The sequence below is a fragment of the Lipotes vexillifer genome, unplaced genomic scaffold, assembly GCF_000442215.2.
Source record: "Lipotes vexillifer unplaced genomic scaffold, Lipotes_vexillifer_v1.1 scaffold575, whole genome shotgun sequence".
Taxonomy (NCBI): domain Eukaryota; kingdom Metazoa; phylum Chordata; class Mammalia; order Artiodactyla; family Lipotidae; genus Lipotes; species Lipotes vexillifer.
Genome location: NW_006780198.1, coordinates 2,763,022 through 2,780,434, shown reverse-complemented (window position 1 = coordinate 2,780,434; position 17,413 = coordinate 2,763,022). Strand labels below are relative to the sequence as shown.

Genomic DNA, 17,413 nt, shown 5'->3' with positions numbered 1-17,413 from the left:
GGCGGCCCCGCGTACCTGTGGCTGCCGGCGGTCGGCCGCGCGGGACCCGACTTCGCGGGCCGAGGTGGGGTCCGGGGGTCCGGCAGTGGCCCCGCTGTGGCGGGGTGGGGCTGCCCGGGAGGAGTGGGACAAAGTGAAAGTCCCCGGGCTGCCGAGGGAACGGGGGCGGGGAAGGGCCGGGAAGGAGGAGGGGTGCTGGTGTTTGGGTGCCTGGTGCCCCGGGGCGGCTCTTGCGGCCAGCGTGGCGGGGGAGGCAGGCCGGCCGGGGTTCGGGCCCGGTGGGCTGCCGCGGTGCTGCTGCCGTCCTGGTGAATTCCCCGGACGAGCGAAAGGCCTTTGAAGCCTCCAGGGTGCCCTTCTGGAGAAAAGTCTCCAGCTTTGCTCCCGTTCCCCCCTTCTGCTCGGCACTTTGGGAAGCTTCGTTCTCAGGTGGGGACCAGTTGTGCTGTTTTATTGATGGAAGCACGGAGCGTATGTGTTGTTTATATCTCCGTGGACCGATGCAGAGACCGGAGGCAGCGAAGGCACAGACGGCTGCTTGCCTCAGACACGGGACGTCCTCCTCAGCCTGCCCGAGTGCGGGACTGGGGATCTGACGGAGGCTGTCTGGGCGCGGGTCCCGGCTGTGCTGCTGAAATATTCCGCCAGCCGTGTCGACGTCCCCTAGCTCGGACTTCTTTGGGGTTGTTATTCGGCTGATTGCAGAGATCTTTGCTGACATCCTGTGTTGTTTTTGGCTTTTACATCCATTTGTTGTTTCTTTTTATCACAGAAACGCTTCGTTAAGGGGCTCAGGCAGTACGGCAAGAACTTCTTCCGAATTCGAAAGGAGCTGCTTCCCAATAAGGAAACAGTGAGTACAGTTGGACTTTATGTAACTTGATTTTTTCCTTCTCGCTCCTGCTGCTTCTCCGCACTTGCTCTTGTGAAATGGTTTCCTTTAACCCTGTGTTGTGCTGGCCTCTAGGATTCTATTCATTTTACTTCCTTCACTTTTAGTTTTAGCTCAGGATTCTAGATGGTAAAGTGACTGATTATGCTTATCCCCAAGAAAGTGGATTTCAGAACAGAAGAGTCTTTGGCAACAGGGGTTGGGGGGGGGGCGGGGAGTCTGGGGTGTTGGGGAGTTAACATCTAATTTTAAATACAGTGGCTGAAATAGAAAATATCATTTATCGCTAGTTTGGATTTGGTTATTGACAAAAGTCATCAACAAACAATAGAGCTAAGAGGTTTGTAGCTCAATATACTTTAAATTCTCTGGGGACTTTTATTTTTTTAATGTTGCTATGTTTTGAAGAGTAGTTGTACCTAATTTTCCAGCCCTAAAAGTTTGCACTTTTTATTGGACAGATACAGAAGGATCCCTGTAAGTTGCTTGAAATGAGGCTTTTAAAAATTCCTTTGATATTTCACAAAGCTGAGAATCAGGTCTGATGAACGCTCTTGTTAAACTTGGGGTAGGTGGGTTTGCTAAGGAGGCTTGGGAGTGAAGTTATGTAAAGAGAATGCTAGCAGGAGATTCATTCAGTCTTACCTGAGTGTGCTTGTGGTTTCCTACAGGTGGTATTGGAAGAGGGTGGGGAGAGTCCTCCCTGTGGCTAGGCCAAGGAATAGGGGAGATGGGGGGTGGAGTAGGCCAGCCACTCACCAGTGCCTGTGGCCCAAGTACTGCAGAAGTGCACTTCAGGGCTTGGGGACGGGAGGTGAATATTTAGACCTTGAGTGCTGCTTCCCCCACCCCAGGTTTTGGGAGTGGATGGAGGAGAATATCCATGAAGAATACCCATGACAAAAGCTGATGGGTTGGTTTGGGTTTTGGTTTTCTAATTGGGTATTGGGTATTGTTTATTGATTTCCTTTTATTCAATTTTGGTTCTTTTATTCAGGTTTGTTTTTTTTTTTTTAAACCAACTGTTTCTGGACACGTTTTCTGTACAGCACCTTATAAACAGACCTCATAATAGGGGAGAAGCGTTCTGAGATTTCAAGTATAGCCGCGTATAAATTGGTGGTTTGCATTAATCAATCATAATTAGATTAAGTTTTCAGTATTTATTATACATGTAAATATGCTGAGATGGGTCATTTTGAGGATAGTTGAAAAAAAAAGCTTGTTTATGGACATTAAACTAAAATATATTATCAGTCTATATAATCAAGTTACTTTTTGCTCTTTCCAGAACAGAGTGGTAAGAGGTATTTAATGTGGAGCAATGAAAGAAATACTTTTTACGTTTTCTGAGGATTTCAGTTATTTGAAGTAAAAACTAAAAAGGCTTTACCCTGTAAAGTATAGGAATTTTGGTTTGGCCCAATTGGAGTGAAAATGAGAGAGATCATTGAGTAGATTTGAGCTGATGTGAGGGGCCAGATTATAACCTCTCAACTCAATTTTCTCTCTCCCTGTGCTCTGCTAAAAGTTGCAAAACATGAAGAATCTGATACAAGATATCCCTCTACAATTATTTTATCTTTCTCTTTTAAAAAGTAAACTTAATAGCAAGATTAAGCATTGAATCTAAAATCTGGTGTCTAACATTTGGAAATGCCAGGCACTTTGCATTTTATCTCCCCTGTGAAAAGGGATCCGAATAACCTCTAACCTAGGGAGTGGTCTTCTGATCTGTTCTTCTCTTGCTCTTGGCTGTCGATTATTTTTCCTGACGATGTCTGACCCAGGAGTGGCCTCTTCTTTTGCCGCACAGAAGTTCTCAGTACAGCAACTTTGAGCAGGTTCTCTGGTCTTTTCCAGGCGCCTCTTTCCTGAGATGCTTCCCCATCACTTCTCTGCAGTCCCTGTTTCCCAGCCATGTGGCTCCAATCCTCCCATCTCCTCTGGCACCCAGCAGTCTTCCTGTTTCCAGCCTCTTCCTCCGGGCACAGTCATTGGAGCTGATGGGAGAGTTGTTTGCAGCACTAGAGAATTTATTAGGGCTGAACACTGGCTAACTATTCCTAGTGTCCTGCTGTCTTTTGCATGGAATTGGAGGAGGTTGGTAGTAGGATCAATCTTAAGCATTCTAGTCAGCTGGGAGCGGCACTCATATTTTCCTTAGTTATCAACATGGCCGGGCTAATCATTCACAAGTCATACAGAGGGGAGGGCAAAGGTTATTTTTCATTTTTGCTGCAGAAGATGAGAAAATTTGTAGGTACCAGTGTTCTTGGTTCAAAACTTCCTAGGTAGAAATCTTCATATGGTCATGCCCTTTAAAAATACATTTATATATATATATATATATATATATGTATGTGTGTGTGTATATATATATGTATGTGTACACACACACACACACACACACAGAGCAAATCCCGCTAACCTAGATACTTTCCATATTGTCCTCTATTTACCGGAATTATTAACTCATTTCTTTGCTATTCTCAACCAACTTGAAACTTCAGAAGGGTGTCAGCATCCAAAAGAACACGCCTGATTGGGCATGGGCGTGGGGTCAGCAGACTGTGTTCTATTCTTGGCCTTACCAGTAACTATAGTACTTGATGATCTCTTTTAACTGGGCAGTCTTCTTTGAGCTGTTCATTGGGAAGTTCAGGTCAAATCCTGACAGGGTCTAGGAAATTATTTTCTCTAAAATGGTGTGTCTTTGCATGAGAATTTTATTGGTGTTAGAATCTTTATAAAATGTTTGTACATCTTTGGCTGTCGCTGTGCCTGAGACCAAAGTGATGGTTCTTCTCTCCTCTGCCACTTACCTGCCATAGGGCCTTAAGCAGATTATTCAGCCTCCTGTCCTTTGATGTCTGGGTCTGTACAATGGGGTGATCCTTCTACCCCTTAGAATTTTTTTTAATTTTTAAATTAAATTTAATTCTTTTTATTGGAGTATAATTCTTTACAATGTGTTTCTGTTGTAGAACCGAGTGAATCAGCTACATGTATACACATATCCCCTCCCGCTTGGGTCTCCCTCCGCGCCCCCTCCAGAATTGTTTTGAGAATTTAAATGAGATACCGTCTATATAAAGAGTGCATAAAAACACTTGAAAATGATTGTTCTTCTTATCTACCCTGAATACTATGTAAAGTAGCTAAATGCTATGAAAAGTACAGAATTATATTCTGCTTGTAAACATATTGAACCTATATAAAAAGAAATTACTTGTTTTTCATTAATCTGTCTTGCAGAAAACCCATTTAATTGAAAAACAGAGTGGGTGGAGGGCACTGCCTAGTCTAAAAGGTGGAATTCCTCTGTCTTGAAGCTTTGTTGAGGAGACTTCCACGCTTACCAGGCCCCTGGGTGCCGATGTGCATTCAGAGCTTCCTGGTAGGCACGGAGACGGAGAGCTCTCCCAGCTCTTTTGGTTTCTGGTGTTTATTACTTGGGAGCTAAATCTGGCTTTTCTCTGAACACTGCTGCCCACTGAAGTGGGAATAGTGGCTGTGATTGTGGAAAACCAACTGTTTATAGAGGTTTAGTTGAGTGGGTATTACATGTTAACCTCATGTTACCCAAGAGAATAACTGCAAGTCAGCTAGTTTAGTATTACAGTCGTGCAAATATCCTATAGTTGATTATCTTTCTCCCCGTTCTCCCTTCCTCTAGAACTATTTGCCTCCCGCAAATGCTTATAAGATGTATAATTAGTAGTAAAATACGGTAAAGAACTTTTGCTAAGCATCTCAGGTTCCCCTTGGCTGTATGCTTCTCTCTCGAGACACTCTTTGGCCTAAACCACATCAGAATCTTGGGTATTAGTACATTTGTATAAATCACAGTGAGTGCCCCGTAGCTGAGCTTCTGAGAAGATGATGGGGAACGAGTCTTCTTGGGTTCTGCTTTGAGCACTGCCGCGTAATCGTTGGCTTGATGAATCATATGACCTTTGATGCTAAGGTAATGCCTGAAAAAACAGGAGACCTAATAGTGTTGAATCTTAATTACCAGGAGGGGAATCCATGTTACAAATAACACAAAATCATAGGTGTTCCAAAAATAATTTTTCGTTTGATTTTTACACTTTGTAGTTTTCTTCAAAAACATGAGATGATTACTCAGGTGACAGTGACATATAGTATCTTCTTTCATGCTGAGAACATCTCTTTGTTGTTTGAACCAAAGACTTTTCCGTGTCTGACACTGGGGTGGTTGTCCCTTGAATCCTGGCTGGCCTTTGTGTAAAGCTCTGTCTGCTGGCGCTTGGACAGATTCAGCCAGCATTGCATCGTAGACAGGGAGCACGCACTTAGTGACCTGTCTCAGCGGCAACTAACCTTAGTGAGAAGACAGATTGATCCACCCCGACTTGATAGGGAGAAGAGGTGCCCCTAGAGGATTATTAGCCCCTGGGTGGAGCAGGGGGACAGGCACACACTCTTGACTCTCTTTCTCATCTCTTAGTTTTATTTTTGAATACCTAGCCCAACAGAGATGAAGCTCGTGTTATTTGTAAACCCAGTTACTGGTGCCTTAATACTTACTATGCCAGAAATCCATTTTCACCCACTTCCCATTTTCAGAGCTAGTTAAACATGCCATATGGTTCAATTTTAGAAAATTTTGCATACCACTGAGCGCTGTAATGGCGGGATGTCTATAAAGAGAAGCAAGGTGCCACCCGTGCCCTGCGGGGAGCTGGCATTGCAGCAGGAAAGATGAGCCATTTGCAGGCCTGCCATGTTTGGCAGTTTGTGCTTAGGGCCCTGGTAGAGGTCCGGGTCCCACAGAGTGAGCACAGAGCCTGGGGGTTTCTGGAAGGCTAATTGGAGGATGTGGTGTTTGAACTGAGCTTGGAAGGAAGGAAGGATATAGACCATGGTTGGGAGGGTGGAAGAAAAGCGACTTTCCAGCTGTTGGAAATATCATGAGCAAAGACATGGAGAGAGGAAATTGCAAAATGTGCCCGGCAAGTCCATGAGTGCGGTCGGAGAGAAGGCTGCAGTGGGATTTAGGCCAAGCTTATGGCTTGGAGGTAGACTTGGGCGGACCTTGCTCTCTCTCCAAAGAGTGCGTTTGGGGACCCATTGAAGTCTTTTGAGAAGAGAGGTGAGAGCATGGGAGGTGAGCATTCTTGAGCAGCACCAACGAGACGGAGACCAGAGAGGAGGTTCTTAATAATTGAGTCTAGTAGTAGGACAGAAAGTGGGGAATCGTCAGTGACTTGTGGAAATGGAAGTCTTTTATCTTGACTTTCTCTGTTGAAAACGTGTCACTATTTTTTTGTTTGTTTTTGTTTTTTTGAATGGGACCGAGGGCCAGCTGTTTTTGATGTTTTGAGCTTTTTTAACCTTGGGTGATAGGATGAAAAGTATTGGAGATTTAAAATTTTGAGAAGTAACGTGAAAATCAACCACCTTTCTCAGCCACATTTCTGGGAACGAATTCTATTAAGTATATGCATAACTACTGAATGTTAGTTGTTCGTTTCTTCAGGCAAAATATCTTTTGCAGAGAGCATGTTCCTCCATCAAAGAATAACCACTATTGAGAAAGGGCTTTAAGACTGAGTAATCAGGGACTTCCCTGGTGGTGCGGTGGTTAAGAATCCGATTGCCTGCCAATGCAGGGGACACGGGTTCGAGCTCTGGCCGGGAAGATCCCACATGCCGCGGAGCAACTAAGCCTGTGCGCCACAACTACTGAGCCTGCACCCTAGAGCCCACGAGCCACAACCACTGAAGGCCGTGCGCCTAGAGCCCGTGCTTCGCAACAGGAGAAGCCACCACAACGAGAAGCCCGCGCACCGCAACGAAGAGTAGCCCCCGCTCTCTGCAACCAGAGAAAGCCCGTGCGCGACAATGAAGACCCAGTGAATAATAAAATAAATATTCCCATTTTCAGAGCTAGTTAAACATGCCATATGGTTCAATTTTAGAAAATTTTGTATACCACTGAGCACTGTAATGGTGGGATGTCTATAAAGAGAAGCAAGGTGCCACCTGTGCCCCACAGGGAGCTGGCATTGTAGCAGGGAAGATGAGCCATTTGCAGGCCTGCCATGTTTGCCAGTCAAAAATAAAAATAAATAAAATTTTAAAAGATACTTAAAGAAAAGAGACCGAGTAATTGGGATTCTGTTAATATTAAGAGGTTAAAAATGACTCTAGCATTTAATACTAGCGTTTAGCATGAAGCTTTATTTAACTTCAGGTTATAACCTTAGATAAACAAACTTTCTAGCCTCATTAATGCTTAATCTAATGTTACATAACGAAGTGTGAACTTCCTGAATCGGTTGATACTGTTGAGGACACAAATGTGTTATAGCCACATAACATACTTGATTTTAAGCCAGAGACCTGGACTGCAAATGCTGTGTATTCTCACCGCTCTCAGTGTGGTCCTCAGACCAGCATTATCGTCATCACCTGGAGCTTGTTAAAATTGCAGCCTCTCAGCCTCCTGTCCATTCCTATTGAAGCAGAATCTGCATTTTAATAAGCTCCCCAGGTGATTGGAATGCAGAGTAAAGTTCGGGAAGCCCTGCTGTTTACAGCAATGAAGACTTGCAGATTCTTAATCCTATATGTCACATTCATTCTTAAAATAATGTGGTTTTCATTCTGTTAAAGCTGTAAATTGTTTCACTGTTAAATAGGGCTTGATTTTGCTTTTCGAAGGGTTACAGAGTATTTTAAACATATAGAAAAGTATCTGGGATTATTTTCATGATCAATAATAGAATTTCCCAATATGGCGTCCCTCTTCCTGTCTTCCATTTTGTCCTAGAAACACAATTGTAACTCATGTCATATTTCCTTTTATTGTTTTTGGCTGCACCATGCAGCTTGTGGGATCTTAGTTCCCTGACAAGGGATCGAACCGGGGCCAACGGCAGTGAAAGCGTGGAAGCCTAACCACTGGACTGCCAGGGAATTCCCGATGTCTCACTTCATATAAAAGCTGTTTTCCTCTTTATCTTTTGACATGCAGCCAAAATATGTGAGTTAGGCTAGCCTAGACCCTACTGAAGTTTCTAATAGAAACCTTTTTACTTAAAGGATGAACTTCGCTTATTAATATGAAGTTTGCATATTCCTGTAATACTACAGTGTTTTTAAGTGTTTCTTTCACTGGAACCCCTATACATGAAGAAGAAATGTAAATATTTTGAGAGGTTGGCAAGAAGTGGGTACAAGGACTGACATGTGCCATACCTCTTCCCTTAATAATTTGTCCTGGGGTAGGTGCAGGTAGAGTTGGGATTTTCCACTCAAGGCAGAAGTGATTACTCACAGAAACAGGCCCTGCATTTTGGCAGCAAGTGCTGTGATCCTATAGTTCTTCCCATTAAAATGGAGCAGAGCCTTGAGAATCTATTCATTCTGAGAGTCTGAACTATGGTTATTTGACTGGGCAGTAGTCCAGTTTTGACTAGGGTAATCTGAGAGAGTGGCTGATTCCCTTGTGTAAGTGAAGCAGTTAAGAAATTTGCACGTAAGAAACTTTTTTGCTGCTGATGTTGGGGGAGAAGGGAGTACTTTAAAAATTAGATGACTTTTAAATTTTTATTTATCTATTTTTAAAGAGTAATTATTTTTAACTTTTTTGGAATCAATTTTATGTGGCATCAGGTTAAACAGATTATATTGAAACTTCCAGAGAGTTAGATGACTTTTTAAACCAAGGGCCTTGGATATTTGCTGTTCTCAGTGTAAACATCTTAGGCCTGTCCTTGGTCTTATCCTACGTATCAGGACTGGTAGGAATGGCATGAGTGTGCTTTGATTACGTGCGCTGTATTACTTGTAGAAACTGTTCTCAAATGAAAAACACCTTGGACTTCAGTGTTATTGAGCACAGTGCTGCTTGTAAGGATCAGTTATTTATTTGCTGTTGGCATTTGCTAACGTACATTTCTTATGATTTGGCTGGATCTTCGTTACCTGGTGACTTTTAAGATGGAGACGTTTATGACTTTTAAGCCTAAAAAGACTCACTCATTTTATTAGCTAGTAAAAGCAAATGGAAGGTTTGAAATGGTCTTTAAGAAGACTTACAAGTTGTGATTATAGTCAGTGTGTTTATCTACTTGGAGCTCGTATTTTATATCGTAAGTAGATTTTTTTGTTTGTTTGTTTAGCCTTAATGAGATCTGTGAACCCATCCCAACTTTGAAAATCCAGTTTGCTGATGTTTTAAAAAAATAAATCTAGTCTGTTAAAAACTGACATGAAAAATAAATGTATAATTCTTGAATAATTGGTTCATTTTAATCTTACTTGAACTTAGGCCCTTGAGTAATAGTTAGGAAAAATTAAGAATAAAAATTAATCGTATTGTTTTGAAACATGAAGCAAAGCATTCACCTTGGTCTCATTCACAGCTGCTCACCGGTGGTGGGAAGGACACCCCACCCCAGGAAGAATGTTTTCTGTTGTGTGTAATTTGAAAGCCATTCATTGTATTATGGAAATAGGAAAGGCAAGCCAGAGAAACCTGTCTTGGGACACCAGATTCCATTAAGCTCAGTTTTCTTTTTGAGATGTTTAATTTTTAAATTAACTTTCAATGTTAACGGCCTTTGTTATTTTTATTTTTTCCACTTTGGAGATATAATTCTGTTCAGATCCTTCTTCTGAATCCTCTAAATTGTGGCATCATAATTCCCAGGAATTGGCCTTTGAGGTGACCAAACCATCCTCGCAGTGGGCAAAATTGGGAGTGTTTGGGAAGAACTGTTCTGGGGAACCTTTGGTACCCAAGGCCTGTGCTCTGCGGGGCGCCTGGGGTGCGTGAAAGGGGGCTTGCCCTCCTGCAGCTCACAGCCTGGCGAAGGGGCGGCGGCTTTGTGTTCTTCCCTGGAAGGTGCCTGAGTTGCAGTCACTGAGGCTATCCTGAGCTCAGGTGTAGGGGTCCGGCTTCGGGTGTGCGTCTGTGAAAGCCATGCGAGCCTCTTTCTCTGTGGACTGGTGGCCATTACACAAAGAGCCCAACTTCTCTCAGCGGAACTATGTTTTGTTCTGCCCTTTAAAAATTAATATTTTGTTTTAGTCTTGGACTGTAGACTCTGCTTCCCTTTTTCTTTGATGCATTTCTGTTCTGCACATTTACATGCATCTGTGTATGTATATGGAATACATATATGAGGTTCTGGGCAGGAACCTTATTTTAATACCTCTTTATATCACCTTTAGTGCCCTATAATAGGCCCTGACTTAATATTTGTTAAAAATGAAGTGTGTGTGTTCTCACATGTGTGAATGATGGGATAGAAATACATTGTGTGTGTATATATATCTTAAAAGATTAAAACTCAACGTTTTAAAGGACCAGTTGAAACCTGGCCATCCCAGGCCTTACACCAGGTAGTGGACAGGAATCCTTGTTAACTCGTGTCCCCAGATAGTAAGACTGTGACTCTGGATTCACTGTGCCCGTTGGACTTTCCGGTTCTGTTCATCATGGGCAGTAAATCAGCTCTACTGTTTGCACAGCAATTCTGTTTTCTAGATTATTTATAAGATTGAAACCCATTGTTTATTTTTCTCAGCAGGTTTATTGAGTGAGTCAAGAATAAAATATTGTCTTAAGCAGTAGAGCAAGCCATTAGCCAATTGCAGCCTCAAAATGGTCACTAGAGTGTGCGTGTGTGTGTGCGTCTGCTGGAGGTGAGAGCCAAGTGAGGTGGGGGAGGTTCAGTGTTGCCAGCTTTGCAGCTTTGCAAGGTTCCTGTGACTCTTTATGGACTTTTTTTCCTTTTAGTCAGTTAGTGAGTCACCATCATATGCTATTTTATTATCTTGAAAACAGTCTGGAATTTTTATTCTGTGTCTTTGCTGTATGAGTGAAACACCACTGGGGATGTTCTGAACAATATTAAGCTAAAGTTTTTCCTATAATGTTTGGTTATGTGTTTTCAGCTGAGCTGTTGTCTTTTTGTTCCCATGTGCAGGAGTTGGATTTTTCTTGAGTTTGGCAAGAAATGGTGACTTTCATGTATTTGATTATTTTAGAGGGCTGGAAACAGCATAGGTCCAATGCCTCTGGGATTTGGTGATTATTGATTTAGGCACACGCCTCCTAAGATCAGAACCTGGTTCATTTTCCCACAGATGCTCTGCTTGGGAAATGTGTTAATGAGGTACCTTGAATGAGTCAGCTTTGCGGCTTAAGTTGTCAAGGGAGGTGTTTAAGTTTTGGAGGGAAAATCTGGATTTGTGGAGTAACTGAATTCAGAAGGAAATCGGCCCGGTGAATCTGTATACATGGCCAGTAGAGAGTGAAGCAAGTAGCAAGTGAACTGGGTAAACTCTGTACACATTCTGCAGAGAGTGGGATAAAAAACAAGACAAAGCTTTTTTTTTTTGGTGGGGGGGGGTGGCGCACAGTGTGGCTTGTGGGATCTTAGTTCCCTATCAGGTGACTCAGGAGAAAAGTCCATGTGTTTCTCTGTACCATATTATGTCTACCAGATGTTTAGGCAGAATAATACAGTGAAAGGACAGAATGCTTCTTGTATAGTCATTTTGTATTCATATTAAAATGTGCAAGTTTAAAATTAAGAATGTGCACCCATTTGTCCAGTATATTTGTCTTAGACTCAGACTAAAGCATACTGTTTTCTTTTGTACTATATTCTGCTCTAATCACTAATTTCCCAAATGCTAAAGTGTCTATGAATACTCAACATTGTTATACAATTTTTTTGGAAATCAGTGACTTCTGATATCTAGATAGCAAGAATGTAAACAGTTTGTGGTTTATTCTTCATACCAGTTGATCAGCTAGTGCTGCCAGTTCACTGAGCATCCGGAGAAGAGGAGGGTTGGGTGGGCCCCTGCTCCCTCGGGGGTTGCTCCCGCTGTTTCGTTACCGCAGTGTGGGTTGGCGTGAACCCAAGTGCTAACCTGTGCGGTGTGGACCATGAGTGGGGCCTCCTGGAAGATGTGCTGATGATCAGAGATGGAAGCTGTTTGAAGGATAGGTTTTTAAGATGTTAAAACTTGTTGGAAATGTCTTGCCAGAGAAAGTTCTTGAAGTATCCTTGTCTATTGAGGAATTTTCGAAATACCCGAGTTCCTCTGCAGCATCCGTGCAGAATGTGCTCTGCTGCTTCTGAGAACCTGGTAACAGTGAACCCATTAGATGTGACCTGGTGGTTTGGGACAGTTGCATTGTTTGAAATGCCCTCCTTTTACTGAGCCAGCATTGGAATCACTTCTCCTTCTGTAGGTCGTCCTGCTAGAGAGAATTGTTGCTGCGACCCTCCCTCTCAGAGGGCTCTCAGATAGGTCAGGGTAGGTGGCTGGTTCCCTGCCTGGGCTTCCGGCTTCAGGCTGTGCAAGCACACGTCCGCCCCGCACCTTGGGTGGGTCAGCTTGGGGAGCAGAGGGGCTGCCCCCCTCCTCCCCAGCCCCTCCCCCTCTTCACCCGTCCCCTCCCCCTCCTCCCTGGGCCCCTCCTTCTCACTCCACAGGCAGACACAGGAGCTCATTGCTTGGCATGCTTCCTAGAGTAACAAAGCCACGCTGCAGGCTTTGTTTGTTCTGTCGAGTTTAGCACGTCTCTTGAGGTTAGCATCTTTACCCCAGGTCTCATTTCCCACAATGAGAAGGTGTTAATGTTAGGATTTAGTAAAGGACGTTACCTGGTACAGCAGTGCATACTCAGACTAACCATCAGTGAGGCCATTTGAACACCCAGAGTGGACTTTAGCACTTAAATCTTACTGAGCAGAGATTTCCAGTAACAAACCACAGCATAATCATGCATGAAACAGTAGGCTTCTCTCTTGTGGGAAAGACCATTAGCTTTAGTCACAGCCCCAGACCCTCCCCAGGAGCCTGCTGGCGCTGATCATCTTGGCACCAAACCTGCCCCTCAAGCCCATTCCTACCTGTTTTGGTAAACTACGGCTAGAGATGGGCTAGCAGTCCTTCAGCAGACAAATGCCTTTATCCGTCGGCTGCTTTTGTTCCAGCCCCTGCGGTTGAGTGTAAAGCTGGAGTTCTCCCCTCCCTCCAGGGAAGAAAGCCTGGAAAGGGGCCGTTCACGCACTCAGCTGCCGGCCCTGGACTTCAAGGTGAACCGTTGCTCTGGTGCGTGCTGTCCGTCCTCCAGGCTGGACTTGCTGCCTTTCACTGGGCCTTTCTCGTCCCCAGACCCCTTCCTCGTCCCCAGACCCCTTCCTCCTCCTTCCAGGTTGGTAGGGAGAGCACCCCAGCAGTGTGGTTCATGGTGAGTGCACCCTGACCAAAGGGTGGCAGCCTCACCTGTTGTAGTAAACTAATCCATTCTGAGTAGGAAGTCTAGCATTTCGTTCTGTTTACCGGTGCTGCATAACAAGAGGGCAAAAGGTCACAAGGTCTGTCACTCAGCTTCACAACCGCTGTCTTAGATAAACACAGATCCTTAGGTATCAGGCTGACCATTTCCTGTTCTCAGGCGCTGTACTCCCTCTGCTGGTTTGGTGATGCTTCTTTAAGAAATTCATGCGGCTCCTTGCTGAAGATGGCATGGTCTCTTTCCCCAGGCCTTCAGCTGTGTAAGTTGCACAGGGAAAACTAGAGAACTCCCTCTGGCTGTGGGAAAATGATTTCAGTTCTTAGGCAGGGATGACCAGGAACAGATGTGATAGAAATTCCTCTGCCTCACATCCCACCCCTAAAATATTACCGGACTGTGTAACTTGTTTGGGGTGCCCCCAAACCGAGCATTTCTCAGTTCGACTTTCTGTTCACTCCTGTTTTCTTTCACTGCCCCCCGCTGCCCTCAGCCCAGCCCCCCGCACTCGCGGCGGGAGTCATCTTATAGCACACATAACCTTTAAGCCAGAAAGAAAGTGCATTGCTTATAACAGGACGAATCTCTTTTCTGCTTTTATTTTGAAGTCCTCCGTGTTGTTTAATGTGGAGGATATTCGCGCTGAAGGCCTGTTCCAAGTAGGCATTCGTACATCCCAGAGGAACTTTTGATTTATTTCCTTAACTCTGCCCTCCTTTCTCTGTGGTTCAGAAACCTTTAATGATCTGTGAAGCTCTGAGACTTCAGTGCAAACCAGTAGTTGGTTTAAGAACCCCTCCCACTATATAAAAGGACTGCCAGTTTCCACATGCTGGGTTTTTGACTCCCTGAAAGGCTGACCTCTCACAAATTTTGGTTCTACAGCCTGGCATCCTGGGTTGGGGCCTTGATAATGCTTTTGTGAAATATTTTTTCCTCCTTCTCTCCCTCTTTGAAAGGTTGTAATGAAAATTCTGGGCTCTTGGCCAGCCTGTGGGATGTGATACAGTAGAAATGTTTCTGGAGCCCTTGGTTACGGCTCAGCTTTGATTAGGGTTACTTCCCGTAAGCTTAATTTTGTCCCTCCCCCGCCACCCCCCACTCCCCGCCTACCTTTTTTTATGACTAAGAAGGTTAACTTTAGCCAAGGTTAAGCATTTTATTGCGCAAGCTGCTGCAGCCTTGGTGTCACCATGCCAGGCTTTGGTGGCAGAAAGAGACAAGGGGGAAACAACTTTTTCCCTCCGTGTTTGCGTTTCTTCCTCCCAAGGCTGCCTTCTCCTTTTACGCCTGCTTTCACGTGAGCAAGCTCTGTTTCTTCTACTCACGGTGTTCCAGGAAACCGTCGTTCAACTTGTCTTGGGATTTTGTTAAGCCGAAAATCATGGTAGACCTCCCTCTTCGGGGTTTCTGCCAGGTGGAGGGAGGAGCCTCCCCGAGCAGCAGTCAACAGTGACACTCCTTTGATCCTCCTGTGTTTCTCCATTTCAAAAGAGAGAAGTGGTTGCAGCTTTAGTACTCCTGTGACTTTGGATTTACAGCTCTTTTCATCCTTACAAACGGAGAACACTTTACAGACATTATTTCAGTGGTTGCCCCACGCCCACGGGGACGCCAGCGATGTTGCACAGGGAGGAAACTGAGGTGCACCAACCCCGGGGGGCCTTGCAGGCAGGGAGCGGGCTTGAGCCACGGGCAGAGCCTCTGTGGTGTGGGTGCTTGCCTTTGGGGCCACGTTTGCTTTTTATAGGAGGAAAGGGAGATTTGATTATCATCGAGATGCCTTATTCACAGTAGGATTCCTTGGCCAACCAGTAGTGATGAAGCACGGGGACGTGTAATCCCTTTGTGTCCGGCCTCGGGTGCGCTGGCGCGGGGCGCTCTTTGATCGCTGCCCCAGAATCTGCCCAGTCTCCTTCTCTTGGGGAAGAAGCGGCCCTGCTTCCTTCTGGGTTAGGTCCTGGGAGCCTGTCATGAGTTTTGTCACGGCCAGCCCAGCTTCGTCTTTTCTGGCTTCTGCGCTGAGCGTGTACAAGTCACTGGACAGAGCTGGCTGCAGTGCGAGCCTGTGCCGAGCTCACTCTGGTCTCCCCCGGACTGCAGCCAGCACTGTCCACACTTGAACCCTCAGGATCATGAGCTCTCCATTGACTTAACAGTTCTGACCAGTGTTGCTCTTGCCCCATTTTGATGAAGTCAGTTTTTGAGGCTTTGGTTTTTGTGTTTAAATCTCTCTGGAGATAATAGAGGGCTGTGTCGGGCATTTGTGGTTCTTTTCATTCCTCCTCCCACACACTCCTGTGACCTCATTCTTGCTAGAGCTGAAAATCTGGCCTAATGTTACAAATGTAAACAATACCTCTTGGATTTTTAAAGAATCTGTTTGGACTGAGTGGAATAGAAGTCTCAAACTGTTCTAATTATTCCCAGCTCTTCCTCTTCTCTCTCATACACACACATAAAGACACACAAACATATTTATGTATGTGATACTGCAGTTTTTAAAAGTTTCGGTTATTCTGTGCACAGTTCTTTTAAAACCTGTTAGTTTGAATTGATTTCAAACTTAAAAAGAAAAGTTGCAGGGATAATATAAAAAATTCCCACATATCCTTTACCCAGATTCCCCAAATGTTAACATTTTATTACATTGCTTTCAACTCTCCCTTTTAAAACCTACGTAGGTGTTTTTTTTTCCCCCTGAACTGTTTGAGGGTAAGTTGCAGACCTGTTGCCCCTTTCTCCCTGAAAAATGCCCTACAGCACCCTCAGGATTTGGTGAGAGCTATATTATTGCCTGCTTCTCTTTAAAAAATACTTAACCTCGTTGGCTCAGCCAGAACCCTACTACTGCAGTAAAAATCTTAATACGTGTAAGTTTATGCTTCGTAAGTGTGTTTTTAGTAATTTTTCCCCCTGAGAGCACAGGAGAAAATTAGAATCACTGATAATTCATCACCAAGAGATGAGTCATGCTAGTTAACATTTTAGTCCACATTCTTCAGACTGTTTCTAGGCATAACATATCAGTAAATATTTTAAGTAGAGTAGCCTCATTCTGTTCTGTAACCTTTTTAAACTTAACTGTGATCTTTTACATTAGATGTATATCTGTATCATCGTTTTGACGGTTGTATTTTTATTTTATTTTACTATTATTATTTTTTGGCCACACCACGCGGCTCACGGATCAAACTCGTGCCCCCTGCAGTGGAAGCGCAGAATTCCCTGATGGTTGTATTTTTTAAAGATACCATAATTTTATTAACCAATTTCTAATTTTGAACATTTATTTCCAGTTTCTAGCTTTTTTGGTTTTCTTTATTGTTCCCCACTGTTAACAGTTTTTTTCCTTGATGCTTTATTTTGGGGTCTGGTCCATTTAATCTCCTTAAAATACATTCCTAGTGAATCTTAAGTGTAAAGGCCATTTATTTCAAATACTATTTATATTTTTAAGGTCTTTAACACATAGTGCCAAGTTGTCCTCCAGGGAGATTGAATTAGTTTATTACGCTTCTGCCAGGTTCCCACAAGCTCTTGGCCCTCGGCTGTTGTCCTTTTCAGTGTTTTATCCTACAAGTCTTCTTGTTCTGGGAAAGCTTTATGCTACTTGGAGCAACCCTTCCCCGAAACAAAACAAAAATAAAAACAAAACCGAAAGTCTGACATGTGCTCAGTGGCAGATTTATCCAGACGCAGATGAACGGTACAGGGACCTGGGGCCTCTCCTCTCCCCAGCACTGGCAATATTTTGGTAGCCGATTAGTGCTGATTGGCATCCTTGAGGAGAGTGAGGTGAGTGAGGGTCATGCCTTAGGGACAAGCGCTCTGAACCTGCCATGTGGCCTCCGCTAGAGCAGCCCTTCCTCCCAACCTCACAGCACCAGCCTGTTGCCGTCCAGCTTGCCCTGAGTAAATCGTTAACCCTGGTTTTTTTGTTCTGTTTTGGTTTGGCTTTTTTTGGCTGCCTTGGGTCTGCATTGCTGCGCGCGGGCTTTCTCTAGTTGCAGCGAGCGGGGGCTGGCTCCTGTTGCGGTGCACGGGCTTCTCATTGCGGTGGCTTCTCTTCTCACGGAGCACGGACTGGACTCTCGGGCGTGTGGGCTTCAGTAGTGACGTGAGGGCTCAGTAGTCATGGCGCGTGGACTTAGTTTCTCTGCGGCACGTGGGTTCTTCCCGGACCAGGGCTCAAGCCCATGTCCCCTGCATTCAGGTGAATT

At 44.5% G+C, this 17,413-nt stretch overlaps 1 protein-coding gene across 1 annotated transcript in view; it reads left to right on the top strand.

Annotated features, from left to right (window-relative positions):
- The window catches only part of RERE (arginine-glutamic acid dipeptide repeats), a 259,834-nt gene that overhangs the window by 200,217 nt on the left and 42,204 nt on the right, over nt 1-17,413 (top strand). The window contains exon 11 of the mRNA XM_007453328.1: nt 773-853. Coding sequence (XP_007453390.1) covers nt 773-853 — 81 coding nt within the window. The remainder of the gene's footprint in view (nt 1-772; nt 854-17,413) is intronic.